This window comes from Ruditapes philippinarum, unplaced genomic scaffold, assembly GCF_026571515.1.
Source record: "Ruditapes philippinarum isolate M1 unplaced genomic scaffold, ASM2657151v2 ctg3368_1_1_1_1, whole genome shotgun sequence".
Taxonomy (NCBI): domain Eukaryota; kingdom Metazoa; phylum Mollusca; class Bivalvia; order Venerida; family Veneridae; genus Ruditapes; species Ruditapes philippinarum.
In genome coordinates this window covers 250,375-268,032 of record NW_026854526.1, presented here as the reverse complement: position 1 = coordinate 268,032, position 17,658 = coordinate 250,375, and the positions used below count along the sequence as shown (strand labels likewise).

The following is a 17,658-nucleotide window of genomic DNA, read 5'->3' as shown; positions in this document are numbered from 1 at the left end:
AGTGTTTGTCCCAAATCCTCGTTATCTCACTTACAATCTTATAATCATAACTTTAGTTTCAAATGTACAAGGACAATACACGGAAAGATAAAAGCATCTAATACCATATTATAAATTCAAATTAAGACAAGACTTCCGAACAGTGTGCCATTTCACTTATTCAAAAGAACTGGAGCGACAGTTGAGCAACTGTAATTAATTCAACTGGGTGACAAGTCGACATTGTTTAAGAAAGGAGGTAGCTGCCAATTAAGTTGAAAAGATATGCCGGAAATTTAATACTTGTGTCATACTGTGTTATATTCACATGAAATAAAGGAGATTGTTTTGTAGAACTTTGGAGTTAAGAAACAAGGATAGGATTGCATTGCAGCATATAGTGCACTGGTTTTGATGCAGTACATAATACAATAGATGGATTTCTATATAAACATGACTTAACTTAGAAAGGACATAAAAGAACACTTGTAATTTATGCATTTAAAAAAATTATTTATCCTGACTTAACATTTCATTTAAAATCAATAGGATAAACAGCATGTATTAAAAGCTAACAGAAATGGATGATGAAGATAAAGTTAAATGAGGTTCTGCAGATGTGATGGGGACAAAACTGATGTTGAAGAAACACCACTACAAATCAACAATGAATGCATCATTTACAATGGTTGAAAGGAGAAAACAGTACTTGAAGCCAGAGACAATTAACATGAATTCAGACACTAAGAAAAGTTAAATATGGTATAAATGAAATAGCTGAAGAAAAATTTCTACATGACTTCAAAGAAGTTTGGAAACTATAACTCAGACAAGATACAAGGTAACTTTGTTGCCAAGTGAATACTAATGCAAGAAACAAACACTGAGTATGAGTACAAATTAGTTAAATTATTGTTGCTTCATAGATAGAAAGCAAAGGAGAGGGGCAAAACATAAAATTCCACTATTGTCACAAAGCAATATGAAATCCTTGCACAAACTGAAGGAAACGTTGATGTGTCAAATGCATCAGACGAAACGAACTAGGGATCAAATCTTATCACTTTGTTCAAGTGGCGAAAAAATAGCATTTCACTTCAAAAAGCTGTATTCTTCAAAGCCAAAGCCTAGAATACAGGAAAATCTGCAAGATCATATTATACACAACTGGAGAATTACAAACAGTAAGTATAAACCTGATTACATAAATTACTAGGATAATGACAAGCAAAAATCTAGTTTTATATTTCACGTTCTGTGTGAGACATCTTGCATGACATTCGTAATAGCTCTTATTTTCATTTCATTAGTGTTAAATGTACTTTCATTCGCAGCATGCAATTTTCATATAATCTATGAATCACCATTTTGTTATGATTATAACTTTGTTATTGGCTTTTATGCATGGTTTAGTGCATGTTTCAATTTTCAAATATTCCATTAAATTTTGTCAGTGAATAAGAACTTGAAGTTTATACAGTGTTTGAAGGGCTTGTTTCTACATCGGGAAATGACCATTATGCCTAATTAAGAGGAAATGACCATTATGCCTCATAAACAATTGCTCTAACTTCTTCCGGTAAATCAGCATCAACAAAGTGAATTTGCAACAGAATAAACGAAAATAATCTTTTACAACTAATAGAAATATTTGCAGAGAAAAGATAGAGAGATGCAAATCTTATATACATAATACAAATATAACCTATAAGCAAAACACAATACTATCAAATGTTTCACTTATTTATCTTTAACCTTATCAATTTTAAATTAACATTCTGAACTTGTACTGCATTGATTTGTCATTGAACTGTCCATTTGATTGCTTAAATGTTGAGTAGTTTTGTCATTGAAAATATTACATCCAAGCCATGAACAGTAATAGAATTAAAACCACAGATATTGATGATGGTTCTTTAAACAAATCTTCAATGAACTACAATAGAACTAGAAGAAAGTCAAGAGAACTTAAAGGAATGGTAAACATATTAAAACAATATCAAGAATATATAGTTCTCAAAATTCCTCATGTTATCAGAAGAAATCTTGACAAACAGAGTAAACATTGCTGAAACAGCTGAGAGCAGCAATGTTAATCATTCAAGTTTATCATTGTGAATCATGAGTAACAAGATTAACATGCCAGATAGAACAATAGAGAAAACATCTGAATTTTAGATACATCTTTGAAAAACAACTTAAAACATGATACTCTTTGAGATGTTTTAAATTCCACATTCAGCAAAAACATAACTGTGCATTATTTTGTTTTGTGAAAAAAAATATTTACACTTTAAAGATATTTCTTTACAATATATAATGATCTAATTTCATATTCTAAATTCCACAGAAGAAAAATCTTTAGTTTAATTTTCCAAACTTTTTTAATCCTCAGGCAACATGTATATCCACCTACTGGCAAAACAGGCTTTCAACTGAAAAATATATTTTTGAGGACATTTTTTATGAAATTCTATAATTTCATGGTTATACCTCAGACACCTTAGATGACATTTTGTGATAAGTTTAATAGTAAAATTGATCACCTTGCCTTTGATGTAATTTTTTACAATCATAATAAAACACATTTTTACTTCAGAAAAAAGTGAATGAAAAAGGACAGTTTATGACCATTAGTATAATAAAATGCGAAAATGGCCATCAGTTGTTCTTCAATTGAATGGAGGCATATTATTTCAATGAATATTTGTGGACATATCTTTATACTGCTGTAACATATAATTTAATTACATTGTTTTAAGACAGTCTTGTTTTAAAGTCTTTATATATAAATATATGTTGGACATATTCTCGGCCTCTACCGACTCAGTGATCTTCAGTTGGGTGTCAATGGTTCTATGCCAAACAGACAGAACTTGAAAATATCTTTCCACATAAAACTAGATTACTTTCACAAGAAGCCTGACGGAAAGACACTTACTAAGATTACCTAAGAAATTTTATCAACTTTTCTTGCCGAATATGGCTTGCAATTATGCACAGTTGACAATTGTGCATTTCAGCTACCTGCAGCTATTTTATGAGTTATTAGGCAAATAACTTGGAGAAATTGTATTCACTTGATAAAATGGTTTTATTTATTCAACCTTTAATAACCTTCTGGAACCGAAAGTGATTATTTTTGGATACCTGGGAGTACTAAGCCAGGCAAGCCTGTACTTCAGTGCAGTCTGACAGGGCCCAATTACCACTTCTAGCTCATTTTTTGTAAGACAGGGCTTTTTGGGGAAGCAGCCCTGCCCTTAACTTTTGGGTAAAAATTATACAGTTTATTTGCCAAAGGAAAAGAAACAACTTGATGTAAATTAAATTTTTGGGGAAAACTGCATGATTCTAAAGAAATCTTTTGGAAAAAATCCTCCCTTAAACAGCCCCTGCCTGCTATAGAAGAAGAAAAAAAGCCTTGAAAGGTCAAGGTCATTCATATCGAAATCCCCTTTACTTTGAATGGACTGTACAAAATGATTAATGAAAGGCAAATCCATTACGCAATTAAGAAGGCTTTTTTGGTTTAAACATAACCTTTGAAAAAATGATTTAGAACTTTACTACCCTACCTAGTTCAGTTATTGCTGTAAAAGTGCTGCAGTTCATCTAAGGTTTAGCTATGGTTTGAATTTTGCCAGGTATCTTGACACGATGTTAATAGAGCATGCTATAAACATAAATATACATCTCATAGCCACTTCTACCTACTCAATTTAACCCTAAAGTTGACGATTTAGTATTCAATAAAGTGAATTATAACATTTTTGTGTACTTATACCCTGAAGGAGTGTTTTCGAATAATTTGCTCAGTCGGAAAAATGTTTATAAATATTGTGAAAATGTAACAAAATACAAAGCTACAGTTTAAATATAAATATAACAGGTAAAGCTGACCTAAAACGATTTTTATGTCAACATTGCATATTTCAACAATACAGTATAGAATGAATCCCTAAAGACAACATTTTTCTTTTTTCATACTTATGAAGGTGTATTTATTTCAAACAAAAATATTTCAACAAATTCAAGTGATTATAAAGTCATAAATATTATGAGGATGGACTGTTTTAATACTTGTCATTTCATTAACTTTCCATTTTTTTATATTAGTGCTTTATGGATTTTCTGATAAGAATTTGTGCCTTGATGGGTGTTAGCCAAATTTCATACACTTTCTACTATGCAATTATCTTGAAATATGCAAGTCAGCTTAAAAACAGAAATAGCTTTTCTTTTCTTTTTTTGAAAATGAATATATTCTGTTGAAGAAGCATCTTCAAATTGGAGAGAGAAACCATTTATAAATTGGCACAAGCTCTACGAAATCAGTTCTAAACTTCTAACAAGCCATTGGGTGTGATAATTATTTCATTAGTCCTACTCTATAAAAACACAAGTTTCTCTGTTGTGAAAATTTTAGCTAGAACATTTTCTTGGCATACTAAGCATTACTGTACACTACAGAATGCAGTGACTATGTCAAGGTTAAAGATGCCGTGCAGACAGTGTTGGCATTGATACAAACTTGGAAGGTTTCAAAGCTTGTTTTACACTGTTAAGTGTTATAGTACTTATCAAACCTGTCTGATAAGTCTGTCAACTTTAGTGAAAAGTCAGCAAATATCAAATATTTGAATTCTGATATGGATTAAACATAATTAGAATCCTGCTTACATAAATATGTAAATATATACAAGATGCTCCCTATATAAGAAAAGGCAAAGACATGGTTACCTTAACCAGCTTGATAATAGTTACATTTATATCCAAGGAAGGTATAAATGATTTTTTTTTAAAAAAAAAACATTAGTTTTTAAAAAAATTCACCCAATTTAACCAATATGACTTATTCTAGAGTAGTAGTTAATACCTAATATAGACATGCACAGTAACTTTATAATGAGGGAGGCCCTGCAAGACAATATGGCGCTATTCTTTCAATCTGCAACTTGTAAACAATAGATCTGAGATTTACTACCTCTTGAAACTTACCAGCTAAAGCCTTGATTCTTGATCTTTCAAATAGTTTTGCTGAGTTATTTCCCCCTTCAAAGTCATCTTCAATCTGTCCGGACTCCCAGCGGACCCCTGTTGAGGGCATATTGTCCACTTCCGTCATTGTGGCCGCCTTTTGCCACTACACACCTAAAATTCACAAGAGGAGGACATTAAAACATAGAAAGGGCAATAAGCTTGAGACAAAAAGTGATCAAACGCAGGACATTTAATATCTCAGTAAATCATGTGAAAGTCGATGAACTTTAACAAGTTAACAACATGCCTCTGGGTATAAAATGACATCCTTTACATATCAATAGTCTCTCTCAACACATGGGAAAAGGATGATTTTATTATTCAGTTAAACTTGAGCCTGATTTGACCAATGCTACCAGTCTGGGAGACCAAGAGCAATAAGCACAACCATACTATCTGATCATGGGTTGTATTGTGCCCTATACCTCAAAATGTCCCTCAAAATGTTGGGGGGGGGGGGGGGGGGTTATATTTCATTGTGGATTGCACTGTTCCATATCCCTCAAAATGTTGGGGTTTTTGCACTGTCTTCACTGTTCTGAGAAATAATTCTATGCCATTTTTTTTTCTTTGTTAAGTTAACTGTTTTTGTTAAAGCATAATTATGTATATCCCACAAAATGTTGGTTTTGTCCAGGGGAGATATTTAGCATGGTAATAGTTCAATAATTGTCTGCAACCAAAATATTTGTACCATAAACACTGAGATGAGCAGCTTAATGAACACAGTTTATTCAAGTATTGAAACCGATTGTAGAATAAATCGAGGGCAAAATACTCATGTATCATGTCCCCTACTGTCATCCACTTACAACCCATCAACTTCAATCATCCAAAAACATTCCATGTTTTATATTTTACATACCAGTTTTCACAGTGTATGTCAACTCCCAGGTATATTTTGTATGATCTGCAGCAATAAAGTCAAACCATAAATACATGTAGCATACACACCTGGGAATGAATGTGTGTTTTGTTGCATAATAAATATATACATATACACAAAAACAGACAAGGAAAATACCAACTTAACGTTACAAAATAAACCCCTGTACAAAACATAATTTGTAATAATTATGTACAAAACAGACAATAAAGCTATATTGTATTTGGTGTTTTTTTCTAGTTGCAAACCATATATTTATGCTTTAACAAAAAAAGTTAACTTTACAATCAAATGACTAGAATGGCATAGAATTATTTCTCAGAAGACTGGAAACATGTTTTTTCCCCCCTATATTTTGTATCAACCTTGAGACATGACTTCCAGAGAATCCGAGATTGTTATCTATATTAAGACCAGATGCTATAAAACAATGCTCTACAGAAGAATATCTCAGTGAGTTTATTCATTAGACCCAGATGTCAACACATTCCAGCATGACTCAAACCATTCAAACAGTTCCAAACAATCAATACAAGCAACAGAGTGTTACACTTTAGTGAATAATATTTTCAATATCCTACTCAGTTTCGGATCAATTATATATTACCAGCACTATTTATGTTACGCCTTTTGCATCCTTGAAGTCAGAAATATAGCTGAATCAATAATATAATCATAATATTATATGTTTTCATATAAAAAATACATGTTTAAACTATTTAACTAACATACATGTACAACAGTTACAGGGCTTCTGTTAGTGGAAGTTTTAGGGAGTCATTAACTCCTTGATTTTGGCTTGTGACCTCAAAAACGTTATGCTTTTCCTTCTTTACCTACATAAATGTAACTTCAAAGGTCAGAGATTGTTCAGTCTCTGACTTTCAAATGGAAGCCCTGTAGGTAGTGACAATATAACAAAACTAAATGCATATATTAAAGGCTCATTTAATTTTATATATTTTGTTCCCAAATGGCCACCATACCATACATTTATGTGACCTAACACTAATGACATACCTGTCACAAGGATGATAACACTGTCATTGACTAGAAAGACACATTTCTTGTTGTCTAATACTACTTGACCTTATACATTTAATAGTAACTGTCTACAGTGGTAAATAAATGCCTAAATCAGGACAAAATAGTTACATATTGCTCTGTTTGATCACTAACAAAAAATGAAACCTGAATTTAAACTGCATTATAAATTGTAACTTTTCAACCAAAAAAGTCTATGAATCTTTTCACTCCTCATAACTTTATTCAAAAAGTAAAGACTTTATCCTAATTGAAAGTTATCCTACCCACAACATAGGGCAGGCACACACATGTATACAAATAAATTTTTTTTTATTTGAACATAAGACATTTACTTTTATTGCCATCTAAAATTGCAAACAGCCAGTTATACATGTACATCTTCCCAAACCTTACCTCAAATAATCACATCCTTGTAAGAAATCATATTGCTTTTCACTGGAAATTTCCTCAGATTTTAAATTAAACACTAGTCTCTAAACCCAACTGAAAACATTGAAATGGCATAACAGACTAACTATTGACTATAACACACTCCTCTTCCCTCTTTCATACAAACAAAAAATGTCCCTTGACAATTTCTGTTTTCTGTATTAACTACTTATCTATTGTAATGAAATGAAACCATATACCCCCTTTTTCTAAATTTTCTGAATTTTCATCAATTAATTACCCATACAATAACCATGTCACCAGCATTAAAGTAATCAATCAACCTAGTTTGTTTGAAGTCTGCCTTTTTCCAATTAAATTACAGACCCTTTACTCATGTATTATTGAACTGGTTCATGAGAAATCTTTTAGAAAAATACCAATAGAACTTAAAACCAGATCATGTCACTACCGGTACCAGGAAAATTCAAAATAATCAAATTTTGACACATGTAAAAGAGCCATCTATGCACTGATACTTTAATACCAAAATGGATAAATTGTGATTGCACATGAATAATTCACGTAATTATATGTTTCCTAAAATACACACAATCTGAACTTTGTTTTTGAAATGGGATTTTTTTGTCCACTTACATGCAGCAAAACACTGGGAGGGAACTTTAAGCTTTTTGTCCTGAGCTCTGCGAGTCCCTGATTACATTAATTATAATCATGAAAACAGTTACAAAACTTCTGGACACAGCAAACTTTAGTAGTATGCACATTGTAGAAGTGGGTACATAATTGATCGATTACTGAGATAACAAGAGAATGCAATTAGCTTATTATATTAGATTATTGATACCAGACAGAACCAAGAAATATTTGTACAACCTCCCCCCACTCACCCTCCTCAATGATTCATTACATGAGTCTATTACAATGCCTGCTGTGTAACTTGTAGATCAATGTGCTCCTGATTCATATCTTGTATCAGTCATTGATATTCTGTCATCCTTGCCAAAATTTAACTTGGCTTATGAGTACAATTTTGCAATTACAATTTACATTACATTCAGGACCCAAAACTAGTAATAATTCATCATTCAATCATTTCTACACAAAGTTTAATAACAAAAACATACATAACATAATTCATTATTTAATATTAAACCTAAATGCACAAAATCAGCAGTAATATTTTCTGACTTTGGATTTTCTTAACACATCTTAATTTTTAAACATCTTTTAATACCAAGGCACAATCCTTTCAAAAAGCCACATGTCATAAATCTATAATAACTTTTAAAATATCCTTTCAAATAATTTTAAAATATCCTTTGAAATAGAAAGTGACCTTCAAACCGACTACAGAAAATTTATTTACAAATCTATGACTCATTTACCTGAAAAAAAAAACTTGCACAACCTTTAAAAAAATATATACATGTACGCAAGAATTACCTGTGTGAGAAACAAGCTCTAAATCCCAAAATTTTATCTTTCTAAGTTTCGTATCCAAAATGTTAAAATCCAATGTTTGTAGATTATAACAGCAATCAAGTTGTTAAACTACAAACACCGTTTATAGCCTTGTTAGTATGCATCATCATGGTGTATCCATCAAAATCACTGAAGGTCACAAATTTCTCCAATCTCCCATTTATTTAATCACTTACAACCAGTTGTGCACAGATTTTATAGTATGAAACAAACACCTTTTAAAATATAACACTCAAATTGAAAATAACAAACTGTCTTAAATAAATCAAAAACACTCCGGATATAAAAATATTCACTTAAAAAAAAACTAATAAAACACACACAATATCCTCTAAAACCACCGATGTAAAATTGATTATATTATGCACTGGCTGTTTTGAAAGAACGTTTAACTCTGGTGAAAAATCCTCGAAAAAAAAATAATAAATCTGAACTAAGGAGGCCTACATCTAACATTAACCTGGCTGTTTGAGCTACTGCCTGTACGGGAATAGTTTCCTCCCCATGATTTGATTATCTCCGCTCAGATAATTCCTGCATTCTTGGTTGCTATGGCAACTGTCTGACTCTAACAGAGGTAGTCTTTAAAACATCTGCTATTATCTATTTTCTTTTTATCAATAGATCAGTAATTTTCTTTTACCCCCATGTTTTTGCACATTTCTATGAATTTGTAACATTTTTTATTCTCCATCAAGAATTGTGCTGGAATGCCTTAGTTAACTAAGAGACTGTTGACTACAAAGCAATCTTCTACTGCAAAATTGTTTCATAGTTAAGACACAGTACCTGATACAAATTTTTAAAAAGGGATAAGTTTTAACTGCTATATCAAACTTTCAAGCCTGAAGCCAAAAAAAAAATCAACAATAGCACTGTTTTACTAAATGATCACTTTAAGGTCACTAGTCTACACTGACATTAACTGTTGAAAATTTCTAGGAAGTCACTGCCTTACTAAGAGAATATTTTTATTAAATTATAAGTCTTATTACTAATACCAGACACATATTAGTAACCACAAGCAAGATGAGAACTCCCTAATAAACAAGCCTGCCTTCCATTTCTATAGACACCATAAGTTATTTAAAGCAAGTACCTCAGCTGCTACAGCTAAATCAAATTGAGGTTAGATTTACCTACTTTAGTTGAGATTTTACTGTAGTTTTTCATTCATTCTCTATATACCAGGTTAAGCTTTGGAAATCTTTAAAATTTGAGGAACATATGCATTAACCCTTACCACCCTAAATATCTTAAATGTACTTGTCCATTTTTCAGTTTGGATTAAACCATTTATTAGTTTTAGCAAAAATCAAAAGTCTCAAAATATATACTGGCTGAATAGCGCAAAATGTAGAAGGTGATCAGACAGCAAAGTTGTGCAAGCTAATCTTTGCACTGATTGTACTGGTAAATTTGGTCACAATTGGAAGAATAAGGATAGATACAAAGGGTCCAAGGTTGTACAGAAACTTTCTTATGCTGGTCTTTGATTGGTTAGAAACTGGCACAGAATGTGTACTGAACAATGAAAATCCTGTGATTTGAGGCAGATCTCCATAAGAAGTTTAATCATTTAGTAGCCAGTTTAGAGTTGAAAACTAACACAGCAGTGTTACTAAACTATGAATCTATCCAGTATGCCAGAGCTTCCGTAAGTGGAAGTTTGGGAGTCATTTACTCCTGATTTTGGCTTGTGACTTTCAAAATGTATTCTTTTTCCTTCTTTCCTATGACATAAAAAAATTAGTACATAAAATACTATAACTTCATCCCTAGGATAAACCAGCTGTCAAGTTGATTGGAGATATGTTTATGAATGAAACTTGAGATTGATCTTCATTATGTCACCGCATGATCCCTGTCTTCATGTAGTCACCCATGAATTTGTCTTTACAAAAAACTACAGAGGAGGTCTAATCTGTGTATACATATGTGTAACTGTATATATATGAAATAAGGATCTTAAGTATTATTATATGAAAAGTTAAAAAAAAAATTCTCAAAATTAGAAAATAATATTACAATTTAGCTGATTTTATTAGCATGCTGCATGTATATAATAAAGAGCAAACATTTTTTTTACTTAGAGGAAACTGAGTGAATGCTAGTTAATGATATTTTGGCACTGAAATTGTTTTATTACATGCACAATATAGTATTCCAGCATGTATGTAAATGAATTCTTTCAAGTTATATTAAATTTTGTATTAATGAATTTTCATCAACCATATTCATGACTTACATGATAAGTTACAACAGTGTTGCTGGAAATAATAGTTACACATTATGTCTTGGTCATTGAATTGGTCAACTACAACAAATTTTTCAACAACTAGAAGAATCCAAATGAAGTGCGTTTAAAAGTCCATTGTATCCGTTCTGTTCAAACACCCTTCAAATCTTGACAATTTTATAAAATAAAGAGTAAACAAATTATGTCAAATAAGTCAATATACTCCAAACTTGACTAACACAAAGATCTGTCTTAGGTTTGAGAAAATGGGGTTTCAACAAAATGTAATTTTCAAAAATGTTGCCGAGGAATAAAAGAAAACATTTAGAAAATTAACAAAACAAAAAACCTATAATATTAAATAGTGATTCATTAAATTGAATATTTGCCCAAAACTCCTAGAATATGAAATAAAAGTCAATCTCTACCTTTCTTTGCAGAGGCAGATGTGTCTAATACATTAGCACAAAGTGTATAAACTTTTCATGTAATAATGCCCAAATGATATCTGCTTATTTCTCTTTACATCTTTTAATATATCCAATGAACGACAGTTACATCAAACAGCTGGCAATATTCCATTTGAAAAGTAAAAACAGTGTGTTTTCTGCACACAAGAGTATAAATCAGAACAAAATTGCACACAGACTGATGATTAGTAAAAATATTCACATAACACATTCTAATATACTTTTTTATACATAGGTATTCCAAGTATTAATAAATATATAAACTATAAAGTAGCATTTTCTTTAAACTAATGCTTTCCAATATGATATCACACAAGCAATTTTACAAGTAATTATATTGATCGGCCTGTCTGCAAGAAGTGTGGGCCAATAGTCAATAACATCCCATCTTCCTGTCTCACCCTTTTATCAATACTGAAAAATTTAAAAATTACCAAAGGGAAACAACTCTAGCAACATGTGATAATGATTAAAAAGTTAAAGTTGTTACACTTTCTTATAGTTAAAGCAGTTTAATTTCATTATGTTCGTTTCTAAAGGTCAAACCCTCAAAAACATCAAGAGAAACTATTTCTGCATGGCTTTTGTAGATATATGTAATGTAGATAAATTTGTATATAATGTGGTCATTTTGTTGGGTATTTTCTTTCTTGGTTTCAACTGATCATCATTTTTTAAGATCAAAATATAAATGAGTTAAAATCAGAATAATCTTCTACCAATTAACATAAGTTATTTAAAAATTATACATGTAAATAAAATTGTCCTGAAAAGTATTTTAAGCCAGACTGGCTTAAAATACTTTTCAGGACAATTTTATTTATTTACAGTTATATGGGATAAAAGTTGGAAAAAAATGAGTTACAAATCCAAATGTTCTTAAAACATTCCACTCCAATAACACAAATATATACTTCCAAATATTATATATAGAATAAGTTAACTGTTGTTATATCAACAACGTTTACATTGTGATGGCAGTGACCTTATATATACCAAGTAATTATATTTAGGAGAAATAAGATACTGTATTGTATTTTATTGGAAGAAATGCTATTAAAGTATGCCAGCTCGGAAATTTACAATATAAGACAGTGGGTCTGGTAAATTTATGTAAAAAAAAGTGTTTACTTAAGTACCAACATTAGGTAGGCTTAATTAAAATCTATGTCACTAAGTGGTCTTCTTTCTATTGAAAGTTTGTTCCATATTCACTGAGAGATTTGTTATTGAGGGCAATAAGGCTACATCTTACAGCATTTATCCTACCTGGTGTCTTGGCTATTGTTTTCTTCTTTTTTTTTCAAATCAAAAAATCTTAATGGATTTTTCTTTTTTTGCAGATGTGACAGATATTTTTTCCCTGACTTGCACTGTATTGGATTTGTTTTCTGTTGGCTAGTCAGGTAAATATAGATGATTTCTTTTCTTATAATTCAGTCATCATTAAGAGCAGACATACTACACTGACATAGTTTTTAGCCCTGGTATAGCTTTCATGTTTTGGCGGTCTAAGACTTAATACTCAAAACTCTGGACATTTCACCTGGCATGTTATTTAATAGGAAAATTAATTTGACCTGCTTAACAATTAGTCTCAATATTTAGACTGTTAGACTGACCAATTTACTAACTGATGTCACAGAGATGTAGGCCTTTAGCCTCAATATTTATACTGCAAGATGGTCATATATTACATAACAGTCAGCCTTTTCGCAAAGGGCACCCATTGTCTATATAATAAAAAGACCTGGCGCAGTGGCGCACAATTTGTTGGGCCACTTAACAATTATGAATTTGAATATGAATTAACTTTTACCAGAAATGTCTACAGGTCCAACAATCTTTTAGACTAACTGGTAATATGAAATTAGGCAAAGCCTATGAATGGGGAAGTCGGTAAAAAATCCTTTCATTTTTCCGTTTTAAAGGTGTCATTCGGTATTATATGTACCCACTTCCGTTTTCACTCGGAACACTCGACGATTATTAATAATCCAAAAAGTTGAGATTTTTTCCGTAATCGGAATACACCGCCTTTTATCATTGAGTTACATTGTAAATGGCGGCGCCTAACTAGAACTGACACTGAAAATTTCATTGATAGGTATAGAATTCTATATATTTTTTATTTTTTTTTAATTTGAATTTTCTTTTAAATATACACGTGTAGTCTATAGCCGGGCAAGCCAAAGCCCGGGCCCGCTTCGCGGGCCCGGACTTTGACTTCCCCGTATTAGTATGGGTTATCATCAACTGATAAAGATATTATTATTTTACAAGAAAATGGTGTTCATAATTTTTTTGACTATGAAATAAACTGCAATCGTTTAAAATGTTTCAAAAGATCACATAGTCAAATTAGCTTTTAATATAATTTTAATTTTACATACATTTTAAAAATCATTTATATTTAAACATTATAGTCAACAAAACTGTATCCTTCATCTAGTTCAATAACTCACAAGGTAAACTCACTGGGAGTGAATCATAAATTTTATCAATATAATCGAAACTAGATACAATTACATAGAATAATGTTATCACCTATTATCGTAAGTTAAGAAGACTTAAGTTATTTAAACATAGAACACGCAGTGATGTATTTTAAAGATCTGTACCCTTAAACTGAAAACATTCCATCAAATTTATGTGATGATTATCAACTGTTGCAGAACTGTTTCCGCCATTTTGAAAATCTTACTTACGGGGAAGGGAAATTTGAGATTAATCTTAAACACAATTCCTATGAAATTCCTCTATATTACACTCCACTTACTTAATAATAATATGCAATAATCTTCAGGAAGTCTTGTGTTATTCCAGGGTAGAAATCTCATACAAATTTCACCGGCATTGACTGCGAATGTTTTGGACACCGACGCTATCCGAATATGTTGAATTTTCTAAAAATAGACATAAATTATTCAGACCGAAGATTTTCACATATCAATGGAGTTGCAACTATTTAATCAATTACAAACACAAATATTTTATTATTTTATAATTTTTCATTGATGTATTTTGGATAAACTTTCATTCTTGCAAAAACAGCTTTGTTTCATTATGTACTACTTTTTGTAGTAAAAAACGCAAAACGAACAGCGTAGTGATACATTACGTCAGAGAAATTAGTTATCTTCGACAGGTACGGAGGGCAATAATTGCCATAAAAGCGAGGTATTGTAGACGACCAAACAATACTTAATATTTTATTTTCTAAAAACAACGCAACTTTTCTGACTCATACTACAGACTGGACATTTATATATTTCGAAATATGAGGTCATATTTACTGACAATGCGTGACTACCTCGCAAAGTACATGTACAGACTGGCTGTTTATTTCACAAGATCATCACTAGATACAAGATACAAGAAAATTTATTTTACGTCGGATACATATAAACAGAAAACATTAGCTCATGAGCTATTTTCCGACAAACAATAGTATATGAACTAAACAAAAGTAAAGCAGCTAAAAAAGAAAATATAAGCATAAGCACAATTAAGTACATGGAAGTAAGATATTAAAGCAACTAAAAATTATAAGCATAAAAAAAGCAGTCAACAAGAAAGTCACAAACATAGTCATATATGATTTATTTTATTGTCACATCAGCGTTGTTTGTGTCGTGTTGCAGCTGTAAACTACTCCCCTTACGTTCTTTTAGAGATATTTTCGTAAGCCTAGCTCTATTTCCAATTTTTTACCTCTTGGACGATTCAAATGTTTGTACTTGAACATTATTAACAACTTTAGGTTATTTTGCCCGCTTTTTATGACAACCATCTATGAAAAAAAAACAAAAAAAAAAAACATTGTAAAATGTTGAAATTAGAAACACACACAGATGTGTTCATACGGCGGTGATAATGAAATCTTTAATGCGACACTAGATATCATGTCATTATTCAGAGATTTTAATCACTGCTGCAATATCACAGGCATATGTCAAAAGACAAATTAATCGGAATACCTCGACGATTATTCATAATAATATCGGACTTAATACGGATTGAAAGTAGTTCTATCATGAAGTAGATGTAAACAAAAACAGAGAGTGTAATAATTATGTGCATATGTATAACGAATGCGCAATGTATACATTTGACTTCCGAGGCAAATAAAGTCTGTTTCGGTAATATTAATTATGATTGAAAAACATGTCTAACAATTATAATCAATTTAAAAGCGTCCACTGATTTAGAAAATTAATTATAACCAAATCCGAATTAAAGTAAACTGTTGAACAGATTAAAGCATTTTGTACTTTTAGTTTCTAAAACCATAATAATAAGTATATAAATAATGTACTGTTTATTTTATATCTATAAAGTTGCTTAATAAATGTTAACTTTTACAGCATTCTTTTCTTGCTGATAATACGTCGCTTTTTATTTCAAAGCACACTAATTTGTCACATGCGGATATGTTCTTTAATTCTAAATTAAATTTGTACTGCTTTTCAAACCAAAGTTTAACTTATGCCGGTGATATGGGGCCTCGACAGTAACTTGACTTTACCATTGTCGACCACATGCAATTATTCTAACAAATAAGTCTTATAAGGCAAAGCAACTAATTATTTATACTGACGAATAACTTTATTTATTTCAGAAACTAGAGAATCGATAATCAGACAGTTTTAACATAACTTCGTCTAAAGGACACACCTTACCAAACAAAGATAAACAGGAAGAGATGCACTAGCAACACAGAAAAACAGCCCAGCAGACCACCTAACCAAATCAGACTAGGACACAAGGGCGAATAACGGATTAAAACAATGCAATATAGGAAATCATAGAAAAGAGGAAACGAAATCCCCAAAGAACATTCAAAACGGCAAAATTGAAAATGTTGCGGGCTCAGTTTGATTGAGCTATTCATAGATGGTAGTGTTTATTGCAATTTACCATCCACGTCCCCTAGCACCGGCTTAATCAGAATTCACTTTTTAAACATGGATACATGCTTCCGAGGGGTCGCTTATTTTTATTATTATTATTTTAACATGATAACAATAAAAAAATTTGAAATGAAAAGCTGGCATACATCGTTTATAATATACATGTATACAAATCAAAAATGTAATGTAAAGGAAATAATCTTATTCTTCTCCAGATTAATTAATTGTGTGCTTCTGCATGTGTTCACACAGCGGCTGTTAACCTTAAGTATAATATCTTTGTCCACTAATGAATATTAAATTTTTAAATTTCTCATCCTGGAAATGATACTACCATAAATGTTGAAAATGTGCCCAAAAGAAATATTGTAAATACAGTAAAATACTTAAAGAAATGACATAGAACGAACCAGAAACGTTCTAGGAGAGCATATCGCCCGGACCCACGCCCCATGCACCATTTCAAATGCATTTAAGTCTGTCTTTGTCCGTATATTCAAACTATGTGTGCTATATCACACCGTATTACCAGCGAGTGTAATGAACGATTGCTGCAGTGATGACAGAAATCTAAAAAATTTCTAATACTTTACAGGTAAATTATTAAATTTTATAAACTTAAATAAGGTCAATTTATTATTGCTATAATTTAAGTTTTCCCATTGACTGGAGAAAAAAACTATCTAATTTTGGGACTCTCGAAAAAGTTTCCAGCCATTTCGTAATTATTATATAAATTCAGGCTGGGTTAACTAAGGTCTACAATCACATTGATAATGAATTTTAAAAGAACAAATTGGTGATTAAAACAATAGACTAAGAAAAGTATCTTTTTTTGGTTTCATAATAAAATATTTCTTGAAAAAAAATTGATATAGTTTTTTTGTGATTCAAAAGTGGTAAACCAACACTTTAAGTTGTAAATTTACATAAGGTACAATTATTAAAAATAAAACAATTTTAAAAATTTCTGAAGAAATATGTTAAAAATTATGTTAACTGCAAATAGTGCATATTATACTGTAACATTAACTACTAAATTGCATTCATTTTCTTATTGAAAATTTGACTTAAACTTTATAGAAAATAAATTTTTTATTACCTCCCTTTATTTACATGAAATGTTAAATTCGGTAATATCTTTATAAATATTGCTCTTTGGAACCTACATTATTGATAAATCTTAGTTTGAATATCATATTTATA

General features: G+C 30.9%; 1 protein-coding gene and 1 long non-coding RNA gene across 18 annotated transcripts in view; one reads left to right on the top strand and one right to left on the bottom strand.

The window, feature by feature from the left end:
- Nucleotides 1-14,470, bottom strand: part of LOC132740372 (spectrin beta chain-like) — an 85,828-nt gene extending 71,358 nt beyond the window's left edge. For 15 of the 17 annotated variants that reach the window (XM_060728254.1, XM_060728266.1, XM_060728259.1 and 12 more), the window contains exons 1-2: nt 14,319-14,470; nt 4,981-5,133 (exon numbers count right to left, since the gene is read on the bottom strand). In XM_060728254.1, coding sequence (XP_060584237.1) covers nt 4,981-5,107 — 127 coding nt within the window. In that variant the 5' untranslated portion in view covers nt 5,108-5,133; nt 14,319-14,470. Of the gene's footprint in view, nt 1-4,980; nt 5,134-8,791; nt 9,028-11,497; nt 11,647-14,318 lie in introns of those variants that run through there. The other 2 variants (XM_060728256.1, XM_060728255.1) reach the window with 2 other exon arrangements.
- Nucleotides 5-16,768, top strand: LOC132740374 (uncharacterized). Its single transcript, XR_009627145.1, has 3 exons — nt 5-1,163; nt 12,883-12,945; nt 16,161-16,768. It is a non-coding gene; the product is annotated as an uncharacterized LOC132740374 (long non-coding RNA).
- The last annotated feature ends 890 nt before the right edge of the window (nt 16,769-17,658 follow it).